The sequence below is a fragment of the Oenanthe melanoleuca genome, chromosome 3, assembly GCF_029582105.1.
Source record: "Oenanthe melanoleuca isolate GR-GAL-2019-014 chromosome 3, OMel1.0, whole genome shotgun sequence".
NCBI lineage: Eukaryota > Metazoa > Chordata > Aves > Passeriformes > Muscicapidae > Oenanthe > Oenanthe melanoleuca.
Window position 1 is genome coordinate 57851727 of NC_079336.1, and position 23883 is coordinate 57875609.

The window sequence follows — 23883 nt, forward strand, 5'->3', positions numbered from 1 at the left end:
GTAGAACAAAACTGGGGTTCAGTGTACAGTCAGGAGAGGCAGACAGGTGTTCAGAAGTAAAACAGAAGACAGCTGCCATAATTGAGAAGTCAAATATATAAGTAACTGTGAGAAAGGTAAAATTTACGGATTTATTTCGTTTGTTTTTCATCTACACAGTGAGAATTGTGGGTATGTTCTTAGAGAAAATGTATTTTGGAATTTTGCAGGTTTTACACACTTCATGTGCAAAATCTGGTGTAATATGCATGATCCTTGTGACCCAGCTTGTACAAGAAGTCCATTTGTTTCATGCAGGAGATTCAAAATTTGTAACTAGCTAGGTCATATTGATTTTGCAGAACATGTTCCCCAAAGCTTCTCCAAAGTCTGTGCTGTACGCGCATAAACATGCGTGCATTCCCTTTTGTGCCCTGTCATTGATTAGAGGCTCCTTTGAAATGGAAAACTTCACCTTTTAAAAAGGCTGTTACATTAGTTGATTCCTTTGCTTGCTTGAACTGGTTTCCACAGAACTTGAAGAAAGGAAGGAGGGGGAATGATGGGGACTCAAAGGGGAAGGTGCTTGTCATTTACTGATAAAAACCTGAGCAGAAAATCGTTGCTGCTAAGGACACCTGATCCTTGGGCATCTGTTACAGTAATTTAAACTCTCGGCTTACTGATACACTTTCTCCAAAAAGAGAGAAAAAAAAAATTAAAGGAAAATGAAAACAAAAACCCTAGAGACACTCCATAGGATAAGGTAATGTTGTTTGTTTTCACACTTTGTGTAGCATTTCTTTCCTTATTTAGAGAGAGAATTGAATGAATAAAAGACTGCTAATCATTTCTTGAGCAGAATCCTCTGCTCTCAATGCATATAAAAAATGTTATTTACCGGCTGCCATCAAGATCGACTGATGAGTGGAGTCTGATCTGTAGCACTTCTGGATGCTAAACCACTACCTTGAACCATTAAGTCTACACTTACTTATTTTATTGTTAAAGTGTTGATTATATTTTATGTGCTTTCTGTGGTTACTCAGCACCCTTCTGAGATTTTTATGCTTGCCTGCCTAAGACTCTACATCCCCTGTCTCACAATGCAGCATGAAGCAATGACCACATTTTTACATACACATTCTGTGTGTGAAAGTAGGGGAGTATTTAGGCAGTGCATATATTCAGTAATAGGAGTTTCTTGGGGGATTGGATATTTTTGTGCTCCTCAGCTTTCATTTTATGTAGCTTATTTCATACTTTTTGTAATAAGCATTAAAATGCTTACTTTTAAAAAATAATTTTTAAATTGTTCATGTCCTTCTCAAGCTGTAGAGCATTTGGACCTGCTCAGTATAAATGTAGCCTGCTATTCTAGGCACTTCCTTTCTTGTCCCACAACCGGTAACTGGCCACTGTTGTTTGATGCCCAATCAGTGAAATGGTGGTAGTTCTACCAACATACCTTGTCTACCTAAGAAACAAGAAATTTCATTTATTTTATGTATATAACCTATTTTTATCTCACATGACTTGGAAAGCAGTGGGACTTGAAGTCAAGTCCCATGCATGCTAAAGAACTGTTGGAGCTGGACAGCTGTGGAGACAGACTGGTGTCAGAAGTCTCTTGGAGAAGCAAGAGTGCGTTTAACTGCTGCTGAATCCAACAATTACCATTCCTTGGGGCTACCATAATGACAGTGTAGTCTTGACTAATTGCTATGTTTTTGGGAGGAAGGAGGATGCACATCTTGCTCTCCATTTCTAATAGACCTACTCCAGACTTTCCTTTATATGACCAAAAGTAGAGGTTTGATATCTTGTGTTTATTGAAGTCAAAGCTTTTTATAAACTTTTTTTCATCAGCCCCAGAGGTAGGGCAGCAGTAATACCTTGGCTGTCATAATCATTCAGCAAGTACTTGAGGTACACAGCCATTTGAGCTCCCTGTGTTCAGCTTAATCTACTTACGTGTTTGGGTTTCAGAAGCTGTACTTTGAGAGGATGTCCTTAGCAGCCAGAACTGCTCAACGATTTGGAAGTTATTTCTAGAGATCAAACAGAAGCCCAGCACATCCCAATTGCCCCTCTAAATTAGTTTCCTGAAGCTGCAGCCTGAAAAAAAAGAAACCCTAATCCTGGCCATTAGCTTATACTCCCATTCCTACTTTTGTAAACTAATGGAGATTTCTGTCTGCTTATATGAACACTCACCCGTGTGAGTGTTAGGAGAATATTTGTCATAAAAATGTTGAAACAGGCACTTTTACCCCTGCAGGAATAAATGGTTCCTTATGTAATTCTGAAAAAGCTTAGAAAACTTACCTGCTTTTAAATAGTATTTTCATACTTATGCAATTGGGTATACGTAGATGTCAGGTTTCAGTCTTGTATTAAAATAGTGAATTGGGAGCTCCTGAAAACCATTGAATTTAATGAAAACAGTTAATGACTTCACATTATTACTCTAGCAAGCACTCTCATAATGGGGATACTTAAAGAAGCCTTATTTATTAGTGCAAATGTATATGGGTCAGAATTAATTTTTAAAAAATCTTTAATTGTTTTCCCCTTATAATTTTCACAGCGGTACATAGTTAAATATTCATGATAATGCTGATGATATGCTAAAGGTCTGAAATAGATCTGGAGTCTCAAAATCAACACAGGTTATTTAACCCTTTTCATCTAATGCACCATTGGGGACTTGTGGAGTGAAATCCCAGAGCACTGGAATAATTAGAAGATAGTAATGAGGATTTAATTAGTCCTTGAGATATGCTGAAATAGGACCACTGAGAACTTTTCTTTTTGGACATGGATTGCAAGCAGAATTGATGCCGTTGCAGCTGCTGTGATGTGCTGGAAAATGTATTCCATTGCTGGAGGCAGTTTCATGGCAGCATTCTGTGCCTGTCAGATCTATGTGGACAGTGCCTGGAGTAATCACCTCCAAAATTGTTGAATAGAACTTGCTGCCTTCTCCATCACCTTCTCCTAGTACCTTTTCATTTTTTTTTTCTTTTTTATGTCATTCTTTCTGTTCTACCTTTATTTCATTCTGTTGTTGACATCCAGCTTTTGAGGAGTGTTGTACAGATGTGTGCTCTATTAAAAACATATCACAGTCGGGGACAAGGAGTAAGAAACTGCATGCTCTTAAGAGTACAGGTGTTACACTAACCAAAATTTGGATCTTTTTGACACTGCTGCTTGTAAGGTTTATCCTCAGATCTTGTGCTTATTTAGTATTAGATCTTCACAGAAGTGATATTTATCAGTAGCTGCAATGTAGTAAATTTAAATAGCTTTTTTGGCAGTCGAGATGTTATCCAGTGAGAGGTTGTAACAGATGGGATGTGATCAGGCATTTTGATGTTCTCTTTGTGCTTTCTTGCAAACACTAAGTATCAACTGAATTCCTGTAACTAAAATTTCCTAATTCACCTATTAGATTTCATACAGGTGTTTTCCTCCCCTTTAACTGTTTTCTGGTCATTCTTATTTGTACACAGTCATTACACAAACTCCACTGTCATGCATTTTCTTTTAACAAAATATAAATGTTTTTGTTTGTGTGGAGGACACAGAATACCAATCAGGTGTTTTGCACCTACAATTCCTGATCAGATTTGTGGCTTAATACTGACATTTGATGACATTTGATGGTAGAGATTCTTTTCCCTGAAATCTATTTTCTTCTTAAAAAGAGAAACCAGAAGGAAGAAAATAGATCAAAGAATTCTTATTGCAACAAAAAAGATACTGTAGTTTGCTTTTAGATCTTAAAAAGACTTTTTCCCTGAGAATACGTTTTTTGCTCTCATTTGGGGATTTGGGATCTATTCAGAGCACTGAGGAGCTAGAGAATAAAATGATTCTTGTCATTAACATTCTTCTGCTTGCCATGTTAATGATGACACCACTTAAGGTTAAATCAGACTTGGTAATAAGTTTACTTGATGTAGACTGAAGTGTTTCAAGCTCTTAAAGAAAGATGCTTGAGACATGCATAGAGTACAAACCTACAGGTATGTTTGAGTGCCTCTCCTGCATGCAGCGTTCTCCGAGTGGGTCAGTGCAGGGGAGCTGAGCTCTGTCTGGTGTGCAAGGAACACTCTGCCAGACTGGGCAGAAATCATGCCTGGAAGACTGGGGTTAGAGGAATTGTGCCCTCAACAAGCAGAAAAAGTGCATCACGTAAGGAGGAAAAGCAGGTTTTAGCTGAAGCTGTCACACTAGCTCTGTAAAACATCCTTTTTTTATCTCAAGGCGTGTGATGAAGTAGGAGCATGATGCTTAGGAGTACACAGAGCAGGTCTGTATGTGAAGGCAGAGCCATGCAGTAGAGCCAGGCACTAAGCTTTTTTGGTGACTCAAAAAGCTACATTACTTTCTCAACTTAGTGAGTGCTAAATTTATCGACAGTCTTTAAAAAAGATCAGGCCATCATTCGTTTTTACCTCTATATTTTTAATTGGATTGTAAAAGTGGAAGTGCACTGAAATGTAGTGTCAGTGTGATAAGCAGGTTTTTTTAATGTGTACACGCTCTTTTTCTTTCCTATTTTGATTAGCAATGCACAGCAAAAAAGCTTACAATATGTCTACTTTGATTAGTAATCAACATCACTGGGATGAAAAGTTGCTATTTTTCTTTCTGAGCTGTGGAGTGCATAGTTTTGTGTCTGTCTGTCTCTCAAGTGTTTCAGGAAAACCTGCTTTTCTTGCCCAAAAGTATTAGAAATTTTGTTCCTCTGCCAAAACAGGTTGATTCTTAAAGAAGTCGATCACCATTTCAGGATGGATCACCATTTCATTTCTGGTTCCAGACTGTACTTGGATTTCAGACTGTACTTGGATTTCAGACACACCAGCCAGTCTCAGCTTTAGGTTGATCTGATTAGTTGTGGCCTATACTAAATATACAACAGGCCATCTGCAAGAAGAATCAAAGGACAAAAGAGTGTTATTTACATAGGATAAGGCATGCTGGGAGACAGCAAAACTGAAGAAAAAGATGTGAAGTAGGTAATATCTGTACAATCAAAACCCAGAGTCAGGTCTCAACAAATAAATTTTGTATACTAGCAGCTGGTCATTGCTGATGTTAAATCTTGTTATACTTGGAGATGAATCTTTATTTCATTTCTTAAACTAAATTGGGGATTCTCTTTTAGACATTAGGGAGCAGAATCAACTTATTCTGAGAGAGTTTATATAGTTGCCAGCAGAGAGACTTCTCAATAGAAAAGTTTCCACTGACTTCATTAGGCAGCCATCAAATTCCCTGCCTCTGGGCTCAGGGAGCAAGATAAGCTACAGCAGTTACTGATTAAGAACTTGACAGAGTGACAGTCAATGTTGCTGTCACACTCTTGATGTAAAGTTACTGAGTATGATCCCTGTCCCTAGGAGAGTTTCCCATCATGGCCCATAAACTGGGAGCTGCCTGTGGTCTGCTGTTCAACAGCACCATGGTTGTCAGGACACTCTGTTTCTCAGTACCTAAGTTAACCTTTTTACGAAGCTTTTGCAAAGATAAACAACCTTTGATCTAAGATCCTTTATGTCTGTTTAAATTAATATACAGGACAGTGAGTTGAAATCTATATAATATATATATTAATAGCTAACACTGGATAATTCCTACCATCCCAAAGAATCCCAAAAGAATAAACACTCAACAGAGAACAGCTGCAAATCAAGGAAAGGAAAAAGTCAGTCAAATCATAAATCAGGGTGAAACTAAGACTGAGGCAAAGGCATTTTGGGACTGAGGACAGCACACTGATTTTGTGTTTTTGAAAGAAACAGTATGATTTATTTTACATGCAACAGAAGACACATCACCTATATATTTTAGTCTTGTCCACAAAGTGTATATATAGTGATATTCAATATATTTACTTCATTAAAAGGAAGAGCTGAGTTGACTCGGGGAACCTTTGAACAGCAGTCTCTGGGGAGGGTAAAATTTTCAAACCTGAAATTTAGACCATTAAGCCTGCAGGCTTTGCACATTATAAAATGCCGCTCCTCCGTGATTTTCCTAAGTATGCACGTTATTAACAAAACTTAGACAAATGTTGATTGTGCAAAGCAGACAGACTCCTCAAGTTTTTCATGTTGCTGCTGAGATTAATTCCAGCAGCCCAAGGTACTTACTGAAATTTAGGATTCCCTTCAGGGGCAGCTGGGAGGGCAGGGTGGGCGCTTTTCTACTGCGAGTCACTGTGACCCTGATTTTTCAAGCACCATAGTAAAAGCATCCTGTATAAGGTATATTATAGTAACAAATTATGTGTAAAATGGTGGATGAGCAATGTGATTTTTGTTTAGTCTGTGCATGAACATCTCCACAAGTATCTTTCCTTCTTTGTCTTCAGTATAGCACTCAAAATTTGCATCAGAGAGCATTATGCAAGGTTTGCATTAGGAAAGGTTGGATATTTCTTCCCTGGCTACCATCTGGGTAATCTGTCTGATCCTTCCCCAGATTCTAATTTATCAATGATAGATTATATGAATTTCAGGGCTAGGCAGTAGCAGAGGGAGGTTTAAGGGTGGGAAAAAATTTAAACATTACTGCACGGTATACATAGACTGGGTTTTGTAATATTAGAGAGAGAAGCAGAGGAGATTCAGCCAGTTAACCTAATAGCACAGCTGGTAAAACACTAGGGGGTCTGGGTTAAAACCTTAGCTAGGTCATTAGTTTCCATCTTCCCCAAAGCTATTCACATTGTGAAGAGAAGCAGTCAGACAAATAAACAGTGAGGAGACTGTAAGATAGATATTAAAGCATAATAAGAAAATAATTTTAAAGAAAAATAAAACCAGTCCAGCACTTTTTCTTAAATAGAACATTGATCTTTTTGTGGAAATGAGAAATACTGCAGTGATCTTTGCAGGAAATCCTAATTTTGCTATGGTGATGTTTTCCTTACTGCTGTTTCACATAAGCAAAGAAACATTCTTTGTTGAATGGGTGTGAAGAAATGTGGTGGTTGTAGTGCAGATATTAGCAGATACCATTGTGAAAATAAATTGTCCAGATACCAAAGGGAAATCATGTCACTGTTACTCTAGCCTAGAGAGAACTTCAGATGGTTTTAGTGGTGCTCTGATGGACTTGGAGAAGCTGGCAAGGTTTATGTGGGTTTTTATGTGGGCTGAAAAAAAAAAATCTCAATGTAAAAACTTGATTACGTTTTTTCATGGTTAATGGAGAAACATTAGAAGAACTTCTAATTAGAAGAATAGCAGTTCATTAGAAGAAGAAGAGTTCTCAGAAGAACTGAGAGAGTGAACGTCTGAGGAAAGAAATTTTGCCAAAAACTGTATCATAGATATGCCAGCATTTGCTCTTTTTTCTCAAAGAACTTTCTCCTAAAAACATTTCAGGGCTTTTTTCTAAAAATAAAATGTGATTGGAGAAAGAAATGAGAAATTTTAAATACTTTTTTAGCTTTTATAAAATACTGTATCTGAAGATACTGGATTGGTGCAGTGCAGGTATTTTATTTATTTGATTTAGTATTTCTGCCTATTAACTGGACAGAAATATTGAGAATTAGTATTTGCATCATCTGAATGAGATTGACACTGCCAGCTCAGCCATTCATGCTTACCAACCCATCACTCTGTGGTGTGTATTGGTAAATCAGGTGCTTTGTGTGTGTCTGGCTGGGCATGTGTTAATAAGGTTGTTTCTGGAAAATGAAAATAGGATGTGAGGTATCTCAAATGTAAAGAAATCTTGTGCCTGCTTGCTCTAGATACCAGGTTTTTAAATGCCACATGATTTCACTTGATTTACTTGGTTTATTTTCTGGTACATGCATCAAACCTTCACCAGTTTCTCAATTGCTGTTATTTGTTTAGACCTGTATAACATTTTTGTCTGCTTAGATTTTTTCCAGTACCTAAATCTCTCTCACTGTGTCCTTTTCAGTGTTTATTTTAAGTAGCACCTTAGGGATAGGTACCACACCATTCTTTGCCAGTGCCAATAAGTAGTTTATGGCCAGGTAAAGCTGGCCCCCATAAGCAATGGTACAACAATATTTTCTTAGTTCCTGCTGTCTGTAAGCCACACATCTCCAGGTTTGACCACACCATTTGAAGATGTTTGTTCAAGTGCCATCTGCAGACAGCCTGGCTGCATATTTAGCATTCTGGTATCTCAGGCTTACATGAGAATAACCAACTCTTTCAATTACTAGAACACTTAATTAATGTGTGAGTTGGGTTCTGTTTCCTTGCAGTGCTCTGGGACTGTGGACTGTGGACATGTTCAGGTGGGCAAAAAAGACATGGTTCACCAGTCCAAAGCCTTCCCGAGCTGTCCTTGCCATCTGAAATGGGTGGGCTAAGGCAGAGTTTCAGTGTGACTGTGATGTTCCTCAGCATCCTACCATGCTAACAGTGCCAAATCATAGAATAATGCTTTTGGTTTGCTTAGCTTTACCCTGACATGTCTATCTCAGTGTTGTTTATCCACAGATGAGTTAGATTTGGGAGTCACTGCTTTAGATCTGTCGCAGTTCTGTTGTATACTCTGGTGAAAATTCTGAGAGAGTGGATACAACCCAAACTGATGTCTGAGGAAGGAAGGTCTGCCAAAAACTTGTGTCATGGTGTCCAAACATTTGCTCTTTTCTCTCAAGGGTACTGACCAGTGCTTTGCTAAAATACCAAGCATTGGAAATTTCTGTGTTTCTCGCCACACAGAAGTTTTTCCTTTAGGGGTAGTGGAAAATATCTCTTCATGTACTTAATTTTTTTGAGCTGATTCATAAGTACAGGATTTTATGTTATTTTTCTCTAATTAGTTGATGATCAGTGTATGCATCCAATCTGTTTCTACTTTTCTTATTCCATGATTTTCAGAGTAATAAGCTGTTCTAGCTAGTAATAGCACTTTCTTCAGCCTCTGCCCTTGAACAAGGGGAACTTCCTTGTTCCTAGTCAGAAAGGTTCCTCAGTTGTTTTGGTCCCAAGCCCTGTCACTAAGCATCTAGTCCTCTAGAAAGAGCCGTAGCCCAGTGTATTTTTTTCTTAGGTAAGTTAATTTTTACAATATACTGTTGCACCTTGTACCTTTCCTCATTTTTTATTTATCAGATGCCTAAGTTAATGATCTGCTATCACTGTAAACTCCGAAGTTTTTGTGAGCTTAAAATGAGTAAGTGTTGCACATGTTTTCAGGTTTAATTCATTCATGAAAATCAATGGACTACTCCTGGCTAAATCAAAAGACTTCTCATTGACTGTGGGTTAAGTGTGTGCCAGTAGATAGTTGCTGTCCTTCAACTGATATGCAATAACCTGTTCCTTTGCAGTCACTTTCTTTTTGTTTGGGCTTCTGTTTTTCTGTAAGGTTTTTTCATATTCAAGCCAAGTTTTTAAAATACCAAAAGAATCCATCTGAGATTTTACAGCAGGACCCAGAACATTCAGTGGTTGTTTTTCATGGGTAGTGCTAAGGTGATGGTGTTCAAGAAACAGATGGGCTTGTATTGGTCAATGTACAAATGCAAGAAAACCTTAGTGCATAATTTCATGAAGCTTTAGTAATTTATTGTTGTATATCTGTTTTGTGTATACATATGCCTGAGTGAAAGACAAGGTTTTAAATGTTTTTTAAAAAGCATCATAGATGGTGTTAGCTATATGATGTGTATTACCAGGTGTTAGTGCTCTTCATTTTTGTCTTTTCCTTCATCAAAGGAGAAGAAACACTTCTATCATAAGCATGGCTTGGTTTATTTTTTTCTCTGTATTTTGCTAAAAAGAAAGAAGAAAAATAAAATGCTACCTGACCATTTTTAAGCACGCTATGTATGTTGAATTTGAACATGCAAACATATTCCATTATTGTTATGATGTGATTATTGTTAATAGTATGCTACTCTTTCACTGAGAACAAAAAAAAACCCTGCAAAGATGACTCTGCAATATTAAAATGATTTTTAATACAGTCATTCTTCATGTATGTAAATGCAGTGTAAAAGCTAACTAAAAAGGAAGAGAATGCTTCTGGCAGGGTCACTTTATTCAGCTACTTCTGAAATAGCTTAGTTTGCCAAAACCCGCTCAAGAGTTTTTTCGATAAGTAATCTTTTGTTGTGATGGCAAGTAAATCATTACCTCTACCTCTTTTTGTCATTAATATTAAGGGAAGGGAGTAGATTTGTTCACTGATGAGTATGTTGCCACTGCAATTTTAAAGGCTTAATTCATAGCTGTTTCCTTGCAGTTTAAAAGACAAAACAACCCACCTTGTTGTCACAGGGGTTGACATGTCAGATGCAGTCTGGCTGTTGAATCACTTCACTTCCATTACTCCAGTGCACCTCTAATGTAATTCTACTTCCATTCTTTACAGAAGAAAAGTTTATCTTAGATCTAATTTTCTGGAAAGAAAATTTATTTCTTTTTGTATCGGCTATAAAATGAAGTTGAACACTAGGGAAAATGTGTGTAAATAAGGAAAAATGAATGTATGCCAGCTGCTCCCTTTCATTTCTGATAAGATTTTTGATTTATTGTTGTTTTTTTCTATATGATGCATGAATGTAAATGTATTGACCGGGAACCCTTTTCTCTCTAAGACATCTGAGCTTTCTGCAAATATTTAAAACACTTCAAACTCATGCACTGATCTCTGGATGTTGACTGGGCTCTCATGAGGTTGATGAGGATAGACTCCTCTGTGTTGTAATGGAATCCAGGTTGCAGTAAGAACTGCTCTTTGCTACTCCACATCTCATCTATAGCTGAAAGGACTTCTCTGGAAGGAAATTGGAGCATGTCCTGTTTTAATGCTATGCTTCAGTGTACCATACAGACAGTAACAGAACATAGAATAGCATAGATATTCTTCCTGAATTTCAGGATTCCTTTTCCTTAATTCTTTATCTTCCTTCAAGAGAAGATAGCAAAGCCAACCTTGATCTGAGAGGAATCCTACACTCTCTGAGATGATGAAACTCATGCCTCAGATCAAAAGCAGTTTAGGAGTGTGTTCCTTTTTTGTTGTGTTAATCAACACCTTTATTAAACTAAGGCTAGAGCATGAGTTTGAGTAGTATCACACAGTTATCTCTGCTCTTGAGTTACTGGCATGGCCCTGGCTTGGTTTTGGCCAATGCTCCCTGAGCCACAGACCAGAGCATGGATAAGGCAGGACAAGGGACTGTGCACAGAAGTCATACAGATAAGATTACCAGGACTGAGTGGGAGGGTTTATCTGGATGGACACAAGTGTCCTGCTCTCTTCCTGGCATGTTTTATTTCTGACTATACACATAGCTGTACAGTCCGTTCCACAGCATCCAAAATGAATGAAGAGGAGTTTACTGAAAAAGACATCATTTGAGTAGAAACACTTATTTTTACTTATTACCCTCATCCCTTGACGAGTCTTGACAGGAGCAGAGCTGGTTAAAACTGATAATCTCCATGTTTTTTGTTAGACATTAGTCCATATTCTCCATTAGCTTCAACAACCAGCAGTCCCTCTGCATCCCTACTGGAAATTACTGTACCAGTAGCTGTTCAGTGTATCACGCTTCCTTGTGATATTAAGAAAAGTACTGTTTGCAGTAGTAATGGGGCTGAAAAACTTTAATTACTAGGTCAGTGTTTGGAAAGTTACCTCATATAGATTTAAAGCTGAATAGAAAAAAACCCTCACTTCTGTACTAGACACAGGAGTAACTTTACTATCTTTATAATAAAAATCTTAGTGTGACCAGTACAAATTTTTCCATTCAAATGGATCCCACAAGAGTGATATATGTGGTGTATGCCAGGAGCATGGGCATTTATTTTGTACAGACATACAATTGTATTAGGTTTCTAAATTACTTACAGCACTGTTAGCAGAAGACATAGGCTTTGCAATAAGAATTGTGCCCAGAGTGAAACTGTTTTAAAAACCAAGGGGTCTGTTTCAAAATAATGCTAAATGGAGAAGGTCATGCAAGTTTTCCTTTGCAGAAATGTGGAGTTTTCTAACCGGAAAACAGACCGGTTTGCAGGCTGCCATTTTGCACTCTGTTTTTTGCTGTGTCGTGTGTCAGTGTTGCTCTACTCTGGAGAAAGTGCCAGCCTCTGACTTTGCAGTTCAGATGTGATCAAGTTCTTTGTCTTGAGACTTGCACAAAGATCAGGAAAAATTGATGCATATTCTGCCAAATGTTGCAGTTGGAGTTTTAGCACCATACAGGTTGAGCTGTTCATAGCATGAAAGAGCTGGGCACAAGGGGTGCAAAGTCATCCCATCTCCTGGCTTTTCTCCTTACAACCTGCACCTCAATGTTTTCAGTTTTGAGTTTGATCCACGTCTGGATACAGCTCAGAAATAGTTACCTCTCTCATTAATCAAGCATTGAATGTCTGGGGGAGGGGGGAGAGGGTGGTGTTTGGTGCTAGCCAGTGGGAGGACACCCCATCCCTGTGGGAGACTCATCCTTTTGTGCCCCTCCTCAGCCAGCACGGTGGCAGCACAGCCAGAGCTGGCCTGTGGTATGCACAGGTTTTGCCTCACAGGGAAATGGAAAGATGAAATTTAATATGTGAGCACAACAGGAAAGAAAGCGGATTTCCTCCAGAAATAAAAAAAAACCCTAAATTTTGCCAGCACATCCTCTTCAACATTCCAAGCAGCACTAAAACCTTTCAGGGTATAAAACAGAAGAAAACCAGCATCCCTACATAGACATTTAATGGGCAGGATTGAAGGGTTTGTCCCAGTTTGTGAAAACTTTATAATCCCACCAAAAAACCCTCTTTGTCCTTCATTTAATAGACTTAGTTCAATTCCTTCATGAAGCTTCTAAATTTGACCCTGTTTCACTTGATCTCTTGCTGTTGCTTTTGAACCTTAAGCTAAATTGGGATTCATTTATACATTTACGAAAGGGAAAAAGGAGAGAATGCAATGAAATGTCCAGGGGAAAGACTGGAAGAAGGACCTAGAGCACAAATACATAACAAAACAACTGTTATTTTTGGCTGATATGACTAGTCTTCACCTAGAGGAAAATTTTAGCTCTGGTGAGTTTTTTAGCAACAGAGGAATATTGACAGTGGATTTCTATATGCTGAAGTGTGAGGCATTTTGGTAACAACGTGTAATTTTGGAAAATGTGATATTCCCACCGTAGTCATCAGGCAAATTCACTAGTTCTGCTAATTAAGTAATGCGTATAGTTGCCTTTAAATTTTTTTCCCAAAAAGTTGTTTTAATTTTTAAAATTAACCCTCATTTGTAACTAAACAGGACTGCCCAGTCTTCATTTACAAGCAAAGGTTTTGGTGGTTGAGGCATCATTGCTGACTTGGAGATGTGTTTGGTTTTGTTTATACAAACAACAGCAGTTTTCTGGGTATTCGTATTCTGAGATAACTAAAAAGGGTTAATTTATTTTAATGCCAAAGGTTTTTTTTTTAAAAAAGAGCAGTTACCTGAATATTAAATTTTTCTTTGGTGCTTTTCTCCCCATAGGTTTTATGGCAGGCATACAGAGGAACCCCCAAATGTCACAGTATGGACCTCAACAAACTGGACCTTCCATGTCACCACACCCCTCACCTGGAGGTCAAGTGCATCCTGGAATTGGTAGCTTTCAGCAGAGTAATTCAAGTGGTACTTATGGGCCTCAAATGAGCCAGTATGGACCACAAGGTAAAATGCTTGCTGGTAACAGACACAATAATTTATATATTTTTTTTATAATATATATATAGTGTATGTGAGCAGGTGTGTTAAAAACAACAAAAACAACACACACAATACTCTCTGTAAAAATAAAAAAAAAAAATCCTAAACAAATAAATCTGTATCCAAAGGTTCAGCTGCACCTTGTGGAAGAAGCTGTTTCTGTTATTGGCACCTTTCTCTGTATAAAAATAGTGACCTTAAATTAGGCAAGGAAATGATAAATCTGTGGCATTGCCAGATCTATTGTTTAGGAACCCAGCCATGTCAGCTCAGCGATGAGGCTGCATTTGAGCAAGCATGGAATAAGGGTCACAACACCGATCCCAAAATAGGACTTCTTTTCTTGGATGAAATCCCAAGGCCAACCTGAAATTGCATGGTGACTTTGAGGGTCTTCTAACAAGCATAATAATACAGTGGCTACTGTGGAAATAGAATATTGAGCTCTAATGCATATGGTTTGTGAATCTTAACTAAGCCTTCAGACTGAAAGAGACAGTTCCTTTTATTTTGCTTGTTTGACAGAATTGGTGGGGGAGTAAAACAAAAATAGAATACACAATTTCTGCCCCTGGACAACCTTGAACTTGTCTATTGTTTTGCCTTTAATGGATAACCTTTATAAAGTATGCATCTGTTTAGGGGTTTAATGAAGTTGAAGTCAAGCCACGGAATATATAAGGGTCAGTATTTTCTTTAGAGGTGCATAAAGAAGCTTTTTTATTTCAGCACTTCTGTTGCTTTCTTACTTAAAAGCCTCAGAAGGGACTTGAGCCAGCGATGGGAATTTCTGGGCTCGGTGACTCTCCTGTGCTAGCAAGTATGGTTATTTTAGTCTCCTGAGTTTCTGAGAACTAGTTCTGATGTTTGTTTGCAAGGAGCCTTGCTGCCCTATGCAATGTTCCTTTCTGTTTCATCTCTGGGTAGCGTTTGATTTAGTGTTCTGAGCACAGGGCTACAAGCCAAGATTTCCCAGTTTCTAATTTTGGCTCTGCCTTTTACATCATCTTTCAGCTTAGGCAAGTAGATTCATTTCTCTGCTTTGCTTTCCTTAACTATAAAATGGGGCTAGTGATGCCTTATAGCCATGTGTGAAGATTAATTACCTAACTCCAGTTGACTGGTGCTCTCCTTTTATTTGGAAAGCATTTTGTGGCCATAAAATGCTGTCCAAGTGCTTATTTTTATCTGCACAGTGAGCAACTAGCTTAACTGGTAAAAAATCCAGTGGATTTATGATGTGCTATCCTGACTTCCAGCTGTACTGCTGCTGCTGAGATTCCGAACCATGGGAATAGTGGGTGTCAAGTGCAGTAAAACATTAGCCATCCACTCTGATTGAATGGAAAGGTTTTTGTACTAAATCAATGCATTTAAGTAACACGCCAAATGCTACTTTCTTTTTTTGCTTGAGTTCAGCAGTTCTTTTCCTCCCTCTGTAGATGAAAGTGCCTATGTAATGATTTTATGGGTCATGGTCAGGAAGAAACTGCTATTAAAAAGTGAACTTGAGGGACAGGAAGAAAATGAGCATCATTGTCATTAACAGGCCATTTCAGAAGGGTTTGGTGAATTGTGTGATGGATGAGAACCATGTTCTTCTGCCAGTGCTTGGAAAGTACCAGTGATTCTGTGCACTGGTCTTCATAAAATTAGGACCTTGCAGAATGTCAGCTCTATAGGTAACAATTAAACCAGAAGAATACTACATTTTCACCAGGTTGATCTAACCATTAAAATCCAGGGATGAAGATAGTGAAATTTCCATGTTATGTGTTTACCTGAACTTAAGATTTTAATAGCATTTTTTTCATTTTAAATGCAAGTAGTCCATAATTGCAACTCTTAACATACCCTATTACAAGGCATAATCGTATGCCAGCAATGATGGATATGTAATAATGTTATCCCATTTGCCTTTTTCTGCCAAAATAGAAAATACATTAAAAATTACCTGGATTGAAAACAAGTTCTTAAATTATTAAACTAAAGTAATTCTCATGGATCTGATTTGTTTTCCATGTTTTGTTCACATAGGCCTGCTTCCAGAATATTGTTAAGCTTAGGCTGGATTTGACAAGACTACTTGTATTTTCATACATGCATCAAAGCATTCTGGACACTAAGCTTTTGATCCAACTTTGAATACTGGATTTCACTATGTGCTGTTCTGAAAACAATTGCTCAAGGCTAGTGTCCTCTGTGCAGTGGAATTGCTCACCATAGTAAAGACTACACCATTAAGTTTGGACTGGAAGTATTAGCCCCCAGTTCATGAGAGCAGAATGATCCATTTCATGCCTATGGTTGATTTATTTGATTTTCATGTGTTTACATGACACTTAGAACTATAATAAGAGCAGAATATATTTTCCCAGGAAGCAGTTCTGTACTGGGTCCTAGTCCAATTCTGTGAAACCATTTCCTGCAAAAATAATAAATGATTTCGGCTCCACAATTTTCTGTGTCTAGGATACAACACTGAAGCATGCAGTACAAAAGATTAATTTTAATTTTTTTTTAAATCCCAGCATTTTGCTGTCCCCAAGAATTTAAAAAAAAAAAAAAAAAACAAAACAAAAAACAGAGCAAGGATGGAAGTTGTTACTGAAAGAATCTCTTTGGTTTGTATTTGGACATCATCTAGCTTGGGGGCTAATGAAGCTCTGGTCTCTGACCCGAGCATCAGACTGCTGCCACAGCAAAATGTCCCTTAAATGCACTCTGGAGAGCAGTCAGATACCGTAGTCAGTTGGATCTTTTAAGACTGGGGCAGAGAAAAGCTTCCTGTGAATCAGTAAAATGTCTCAGAGATGCATCATGTCTTCCTAACTTTTCTTACTCAATTCAGCAGTAAGGCTGTTCTGTTGGGTTATAACAAAGGGAGAAATTGCTACTGAATTTGTTTGAACCACAACCCCAGAACTTCACTGTAAGTTAAACCCCCTCTTGCTTGTGATAAAGTAGTATGAATTGGGTATTTGTGCTTTTAATGTTGGACTCATTTCACAAAAGCACTTTGCTGTCTAGTTCCCACTGATTTTAATCCTAGACTTCAATTAAAATGGTAGTATCTTAAGGATGGGATGCCCTGCATATCTTGAGAGTCTGGACCTCTGAACCCATGTATGCAAGAGTCTGTGGAGCCTAAGACTTAAATATCAGCTGTATCTGACTGAAGTCCCCTAGGTAAAATAGTTCAGAGGAATTCAGAACAACAGATTTAAATTGTCTGTAGAAGAATAGCTTGATGGTTAAGTGCACATACAAAAATATTCTAGAACTATTCTAAGATGCTCTTTTTAATATGGTGAATCTGATCTATGTCTGTAAAGCAGAGAGCAAAGCTAAAAGGTAGTTCTCAAATTTCCCTCTTTTCAGTTTGCCTAGAAATGGCAACATCTCAGAGCACTTTGTTCAGCAAACCTGAACAAAGTGGACCAGAGTTTCAGCAGTAAGTATGAACATCTGTCTTTGGCAGGTTGTTAGTAAGCTTTTTAATACTTTATCTTCATTACACTTTTTTTTCCCTCCTGATTCCTGTTACAGCATTGTTTTTTTCTCATGCATTAGAGATGTCGTCTCTCTGGGTACAATTTTACTCTGCCAAGGGGGAGTTGGAATCAAAAATCCCTCAGATATGGAAGGGAGGAGTTGTTCAGTAGTGCTGTGCAGCCGCTGTTGCCAGGCTTGTACCCACTTGAAAAGTGTGGGCTCTTGAACTTGGCTGCCTGACACGTCCAGCTGATGTGGGCTGGCCTAGCATCTGCTGCATTCATTGTGTTTAATGCTGCATCCATCTGTTTTCTGTCAAAGCCACTGCCAACAAATTACTAATCTATTAGAGAAACATGGAAATAAGATTGCACTCCTCATTCCTGGCAATTCCTCTTGTATTTTGTTTGGCTTTTATTTTGCTTTCATTTTTTTTTTTTTTTTTTTTTTCTTTCCTTTTTTTTTGTGATCTGGGGAAGGTATAAGAATAGCTAGTACTTGAGGTATTGAGGAAGTGCTTCAGGAAAAAAAAAAGTGGAAAAAAACATTGAAACTTGTTTTCCTTACTAAAAAGATACAACTTCCTTGTGCATCTTGTATCCCTGAAGATGAATGATTAGGAGCTATTTTAACTGAGACACATATTTTTATGGAGAAGATTCCACTGTTGTTTCTGTGTTGTGTGTATGCTGGAAAAGCCAAAGCACAAACTATTATATTTTTTGTCCTAATTCAAAATAGTATCAAAACAGCAGTAGTGTTTTAGCATTTGTGTTTGCTCCTCCACACAGGCTGCTGAATGAACTTCATAAACCGTAAATGACAAAACAAATTTGCTTTATGTAAATTGGACTGACAGTAGCTCCCAGTGATCATGGATATCAGGTCTGCTAGTCTAGGGAGAGAATTTGCTTCACTTTGGGAAGCAGTGTTTCTAATGGCACGTACATAAGATGTGCTAACTGCTGTGTATAATCTTTGAGTGCACATGTACACCATCCTGCTGTATTTTTTTTTTTTTGCACAAAGCAGCTGGAAACCCAGAGCAACATCCAAGTTGTGTGCTGTTGCTTGTAACACATAGAAGAGCAGTGTGAAACTAGTCAACCCTTCAGTCTGTAGTCACTTATGCTGGATCAGACTGCTTGAGCAGGTCTCAGCAACCAAAACTGGCTGGGGGCGATGGCTCACTGAACAGAGAATAAGCCAGCTGCCAGCAGCCAAGCCTAAAGGGGAAGAACAAGTGACAGGGCAGTCTTAAGCCAGCACAAAGCTGAATCTGGAGCCTTTCACCTCTGCTGAACCACATATTGGGGATCCTTCTGTGAGGACCCCCAGGCAGAAACTTGGATTTGAAAGCAGAAGAGAATGGTTGCTTCATTTCCTCGGGAAGCGTAGGTCTCGTACGTTCTCGCCAAGGAGATCTTGTAGTAGAGTGAGTCAGTTACAGGGTGGAGAGGAGATGAGCAAAAAGCACAGCAGCAGGAGCATATGAATTAATTATGTGTGCATTCAAATGATGGATGAATATGTTTATTTTAAATACAAACAGGAGTTGGATGCCACCAACTTCTCTGCCTGGTAGCTGAGGCCTGAGGAGAGGCATGGCTGATCTGCACAATCAGAGGAAGAGTCCAAGGGTTTCTGCCTTCAAATAAGCGTGGGAATATCTGAGAGTAGTCAGGAAACTCTGATTTGTGGCATCCCACAGGGAGGGAATGGGTCATGTTTCCACTAATCTGGATGAGATGGAAATGAAGACAAGTCAAAACTGATGACTGAAGTAGTGCAATGTGATAGGTTTCCTAAAATAGTTTTCTGTCATATTTTTAGCTTTCTTTTTTTTTTTCCTCATGCTGCCTGGGTTTGTTTCTTTAACACTGCATGCTGTATACTTGATTTTTCTTAAGATTTCAATGTGGCAGGAAAATCAGCACTCAAATGAGTTAAGCTGCTGCAAGCAGAGCACTTTACTCCAGTAGCAACACAGATTGGGTTCAGCCAGGTTTTCATGCCATCCTTCATAAGGCACCTGCTTATATGAGCATCTTTGTACTGTTGATGCTTACTTGAGAAAGACTAGTTTTCTCAGAGGAGTTGCACTGTAAGCTACCACCCCTTATGCTGATGTAGCCAAATGGAAATTATTGGGAAAGCAGGGTGGGGCAGGAGAGAGCAGGAATCTTTCTCAGACCCTAGCAGTCATCCTTACCAGTCCACACCAAATTATCTCTGTCTTAAATGGGCAAAACAGGTAGGAGCAAGAAGCCTGTTGCTGAAACTGCAGAAAGGAATGAGAACATGAAGTTACAAAAACAAGATTCTCCTCATGTACTTATGTAATGGGCTTCTTACATGCCATATATCTCTTTACTGCATAAGGCAGTTGTGTACATTGTACTGTGCTGTTAACCCTCTGGCTGTGCTTTTCTTTATTTCCTGTTGCCTCATAACATACATTAGACAGAAAATGTTCGAGGATCCATGAAAATCAGGTTCATAGGATCGTTGGTTGGAAGGGTGCTCAAGAACTGTTCTTGGCTGGCCTTGTATTCAAATCAGGGTCAGATAAAGGATCAGACCAGGTTACTCTTGGAGTAATCCAACTGGGTTTTGAAAACCTCCATGCAGGGATCCTGCATAACCTTCTTGAGCAGTTTGTTCCACTGCTTCTCCATCCTCATGTATAAAAGCATTGTCCTGACTTTGAGGCCAGCATGGGTCACTTTAGTTCACATGTGCAAGTTCTGCAGCTGCTAACTTCCTAAATAGAAATGTTTGCTCAAAAGTTCTAATGTTTTTCTCTGTGCTTTTTTATCATTTTGTTCAGGAAACTACTCCAGACCACCGACGTACAGCGGTGTGCCCAACACAAGTTACAGTGGCCCAGGACCCGGCATGGGTATAAATGCCAACAGTCAGATGCATGGACAGGGGCCAAGCCAGCCTTGTGGTACCATGCCCCTGGGACGGATGCCATCAGCTGGGATGCAGAGCAGACCATTTCCTGGAAACATGAGCAGTATGACCCCCAATTCTCCTGGCATGTCTCAGCAGGGAGGCCCTGGGATGGGCCCACCCATGCCGACTGTGAACCGTAAGGCACAGGAGGCGGCTGCTGCAGTGATGCAGGCTGCTGCAAACTCCGCTCAGAGCAGGTATGCATTCAGATGAAAGGAGTTTAAACAAGTAGGAATGTTTTCCTTGTCATTTCTGAGGTAACAGCACTGTATAGGTATGTGAATGTGCATTTATACATGTTCTAGCTGTGCCCTTATCTCTAGGAGGAGATGGTGTGTCCAAAGAATACTTTTCCTTAATCATCTCCTTTTCTTAAGGAGAAAGCATGCTGTTGCCTGTGTGAATTTTCCTCTCAAAAAGCAATTGTGACTATGGTGATGATGGCCACTTCTAGTTTGGTTCTTGGCATTATAGCTTTGGAAAAACCCACAGAATTGCAGTGGCATTCGACAAGCCCTCTGCAACTTTTCACTTCTCTGAGTTTTTATACTTTTTTTATTTCTGGTAAAGAGAGAGCCAGCATGTCCTCAGCAGCTTACCCCTGCCAGAGAGTAAGGAAGCCTGTGAAGCTGCCCATCAACTCTTGCATCTACTGGCCCTGTTTTGAGCAGTTCTCTTCTGCAGGATGTTCTTATTCCTAAGCAGAAGGGGAGAGGAGGGGAAGCTGAGCAGAGCAGCTGGAGGGGAGAGGCAGAGGGAGACATAAAAACTGTCTGTCATTATCTGGAGTTGATACCTGCCACTTGTAAATAATAGAGAACCTGCAAACAGGACTGCAGATGTTGGAGCCTTGTCTTCTTGTCTCCCCTTTGGGCAGCATAGCTACATGTTGCCATTTGTATATGGGTCTTTGGTAAAAGGTACTTTTATGTCCATATCATTCTTAAAATGACTGAATATTTGCAATTTTTTTTTTCTGTGTGTGTATGAAATTTTTCAGATTAAATAACAGCCACATTTCCCTGGACTCAAATAATTCCTGGCATATTTATTACCTTTTTCTGTTTCAAGAAGGTCCATAATGTTTGAGAATTACACAAATCCAGTTGCACTCTTCTGGTGAACGTGTTCATGTGTGTGTATTGCTCACTGCGCTTATGCATGTACGTACACAGATGCACATACATTCATCCAGATATTTATCATTCAAGACCAGTGTTTGTGGACATTAGAATTGCTCATATTCCAAAATGCAATGTTAAACAAGAAATAGGAAGCCAGTGTGTCCCTGCATTTGTTACTTTCTTGTTTTGAGAGCTTAAAAGACAGGTGGCTGCTAATAATAAGCAGCAGCAAACTTAAAAAACAATAACAGTTAATTTAGTGTACTTCATGTTCTTACTCAGTAAAATAGAAACAGGCTCCCTTAAAACAGACCCTGCTCCAGCAGATATCTGTGAACCAGCAGTCCCTTTCTTCTGTTGGTTGTTTTAACAGACCTGTCTAGTAGGATTTATGGAAGTCTGCTTCTGTCTGTCTGGTTTAGGCTATAAGCTGATAGGTCAGGCACAAAGGAATAAATAGGCCATCACTGCAGCTGCAGGAACAGGATTTCTCCATAATCATAGAATGAAAGGAAAAGCTCACATTTGTTGGTCTTGACAACAAGAAAAGACTTTGTATTAAGTGGAAAGCATTTGGTTGTGATTCAACTTACACGTTGGGCATAGTGTGTGTGTTTGATGAAAAACTGGTTTAAATGATTACCACTTCTATCTTGCATCTTCCCTCCAAATCAGTTTTGTAGAACTGCTTTTTCTTTCTAGCTCTAACTGGACAAAACTGCACCATTTTGGAGCATTCCTATCATATACTGCCCATTCCAGTGATCCAGCACCTGTGGAAGGGCTGAGTAGTCACTGAATCTCTATACTGGCAAAAGGGTTATTTATAAACTATAAACTGGGAGGAACTTGCCACACTGCTCTCATGCCAGGGGTTGCAAGCACACTGTTTTCCTCTTTGATCTCAAGTCAGCTGTAGGGGAGAAAGTATAGGGGAGAAAGCATAATGGCTTTTGGCTATTCCTGCACGTCCTCAAGACTCACTGGAAGGACTGTATCTGACAATGACTCGGATTTGTGATACAGATCAAATCCAGAGAGGCTGTTCTTTCACTCTGCTTCAGACCACCACACATTAGGTCACCTGCTTATCCCAGCCAGTCTGGGGCTGGCAGACACCCCATGTTTTCTTCACAGCCCCTGAACTATGGCAATACTTGGGCTCCCTCAGTGTCCCAGCTGGACCAGTATGGGTAGGCAGCAGTGTAAACTGGACTTGCTGTGGAACTTTGGCATTTTTTAAAAATGTTTGTGAACATCCCATTTGGCTGCTAAAGGAATTTAAAAATCATATGAAAGATACAGAAATACTTGCATATTTTGAAGTAGTAGAGGGGATTTTATGTTTTTTTTGTTTTCTTTTGACTAATGTCACTGTGACAGTGCAATGAAAATTTGCATATTCCTCACTCACACACCTGCATGGCTTTTGGCACAGCTCCATTTCCTTGTGCCTAAAAGGGAAATGAAGAACCTCGTCACTGAGAAGGAATGAGATGTCTCCTTCCTTCACCCAGGCATCAACTTTCTCTCTTCATTGTTGGTGCTCTTGTCTGCAGCAGTGCGTGCAGCCACATTTTCTGGACTTGGTCTTACTGTCACTGCCTAGGCAGAGAACTGCAACGCCCAAAGTATGATCCTTTTCTGAGAGATGATGTACTGCCAGAGTGATTACAGGGTTTCTTAATGGGATTTTCAAGGAAGTTTTAGTACACTGTAGTTGAGTGTGCATGTATTTGAAAAATCAGTTTTTAGAAGAATTTTTAGGAGCACTAAGTATCCCTTGCAAAACATTTGCCTGAAGTGCAGCTACTGTTTCCTCACCAGAGTCCTCCACACTGATTTCTGTAAACATATCACAAATTACAAAACTGGGAGAAAGTATTTATGTTGGCTCCCAGCCTGTTGCTCCCTCACAAAGAACTCCATCTTCACGTGAGATTTAACCTTTATGGACTTTTCTGCCACCCTGTTATTTCAGTTGTTGCCTCTGTAGGAAATCTTTAATACCCAAATTATTGCTGCTGTCACAGCAATTAACAGGTTTTATTTACCAGTTTTCTGTAGCCGCTAGTTTGGTTTTTTCCTTAATAATATCTTTCATATACGTGCACAGAAAAAGCAGAAAGAAGAACAAAAAATAAGAACACAAGCCTACTGGTTATCCAGTTCAAAAAACCAAACTCAGTGAAATGGGAGAGCACTCCCACTATACTCCTTCGCCTAACTGGGAAGACATCCATTCCTATATGCCAACATTCATGAACAGTGCCTAGCCTTTTTCTTCAAATGTGCTGAGTTTATAAGATTCAGCTGTGGAGCTAAAAAAGTGTTGGATTTTTGTTACTATAAAACACTCTTCTGTGTATAGAATTAAGAATAAAATTAAATGGTTATGTCATAGTCATGGTTACACAGCAGTATTTCTGTTCAAGTTGGTTGTGATCCACTTCAAGGTCAACTTGTTGACTCAGTAGCCAAGCATCAATAGGGGAGAGAAATTTCTCTTCAGCTGTTAATCCACAGGATCTGTCCTTTCCCAGCTCAGGAGTCTCATACAGACACAGAATGCTGGTTTGCCTGTGCC

At 39.1% G+C, this 23883-nt stretch overlaps 1 protein-coding gene across 6 annotated transcripts in view; it reads left to right on the plus strand.

Annotated features, from left to right (window-relative positions):
• ARID1B (AT-rich interaction domain 1B) overlaps positions 1 to 23883 on the plus strand; it is a 323079-nt gene that overhangs the window by 243376 nt on the left and 55820 nt on the right. For all 6 annotated transcript variants that reach the window (XM_056486539.1, XM_056486541.1, XM_056486543.1 and 3 more), the window contains 2 exons: positions 13501 to 13680; positions 20042 to 20369. In XM_056486539.1, the coding sequence (XP_056342514.1) occupies positions 13501 to 13680; positions 20042 to 20369 (508 nt within the window). The remainder of the gene's footprint in view (positions 1 to 13500; positions 13681 to 20041; positions 20370 to 23883) is intronic.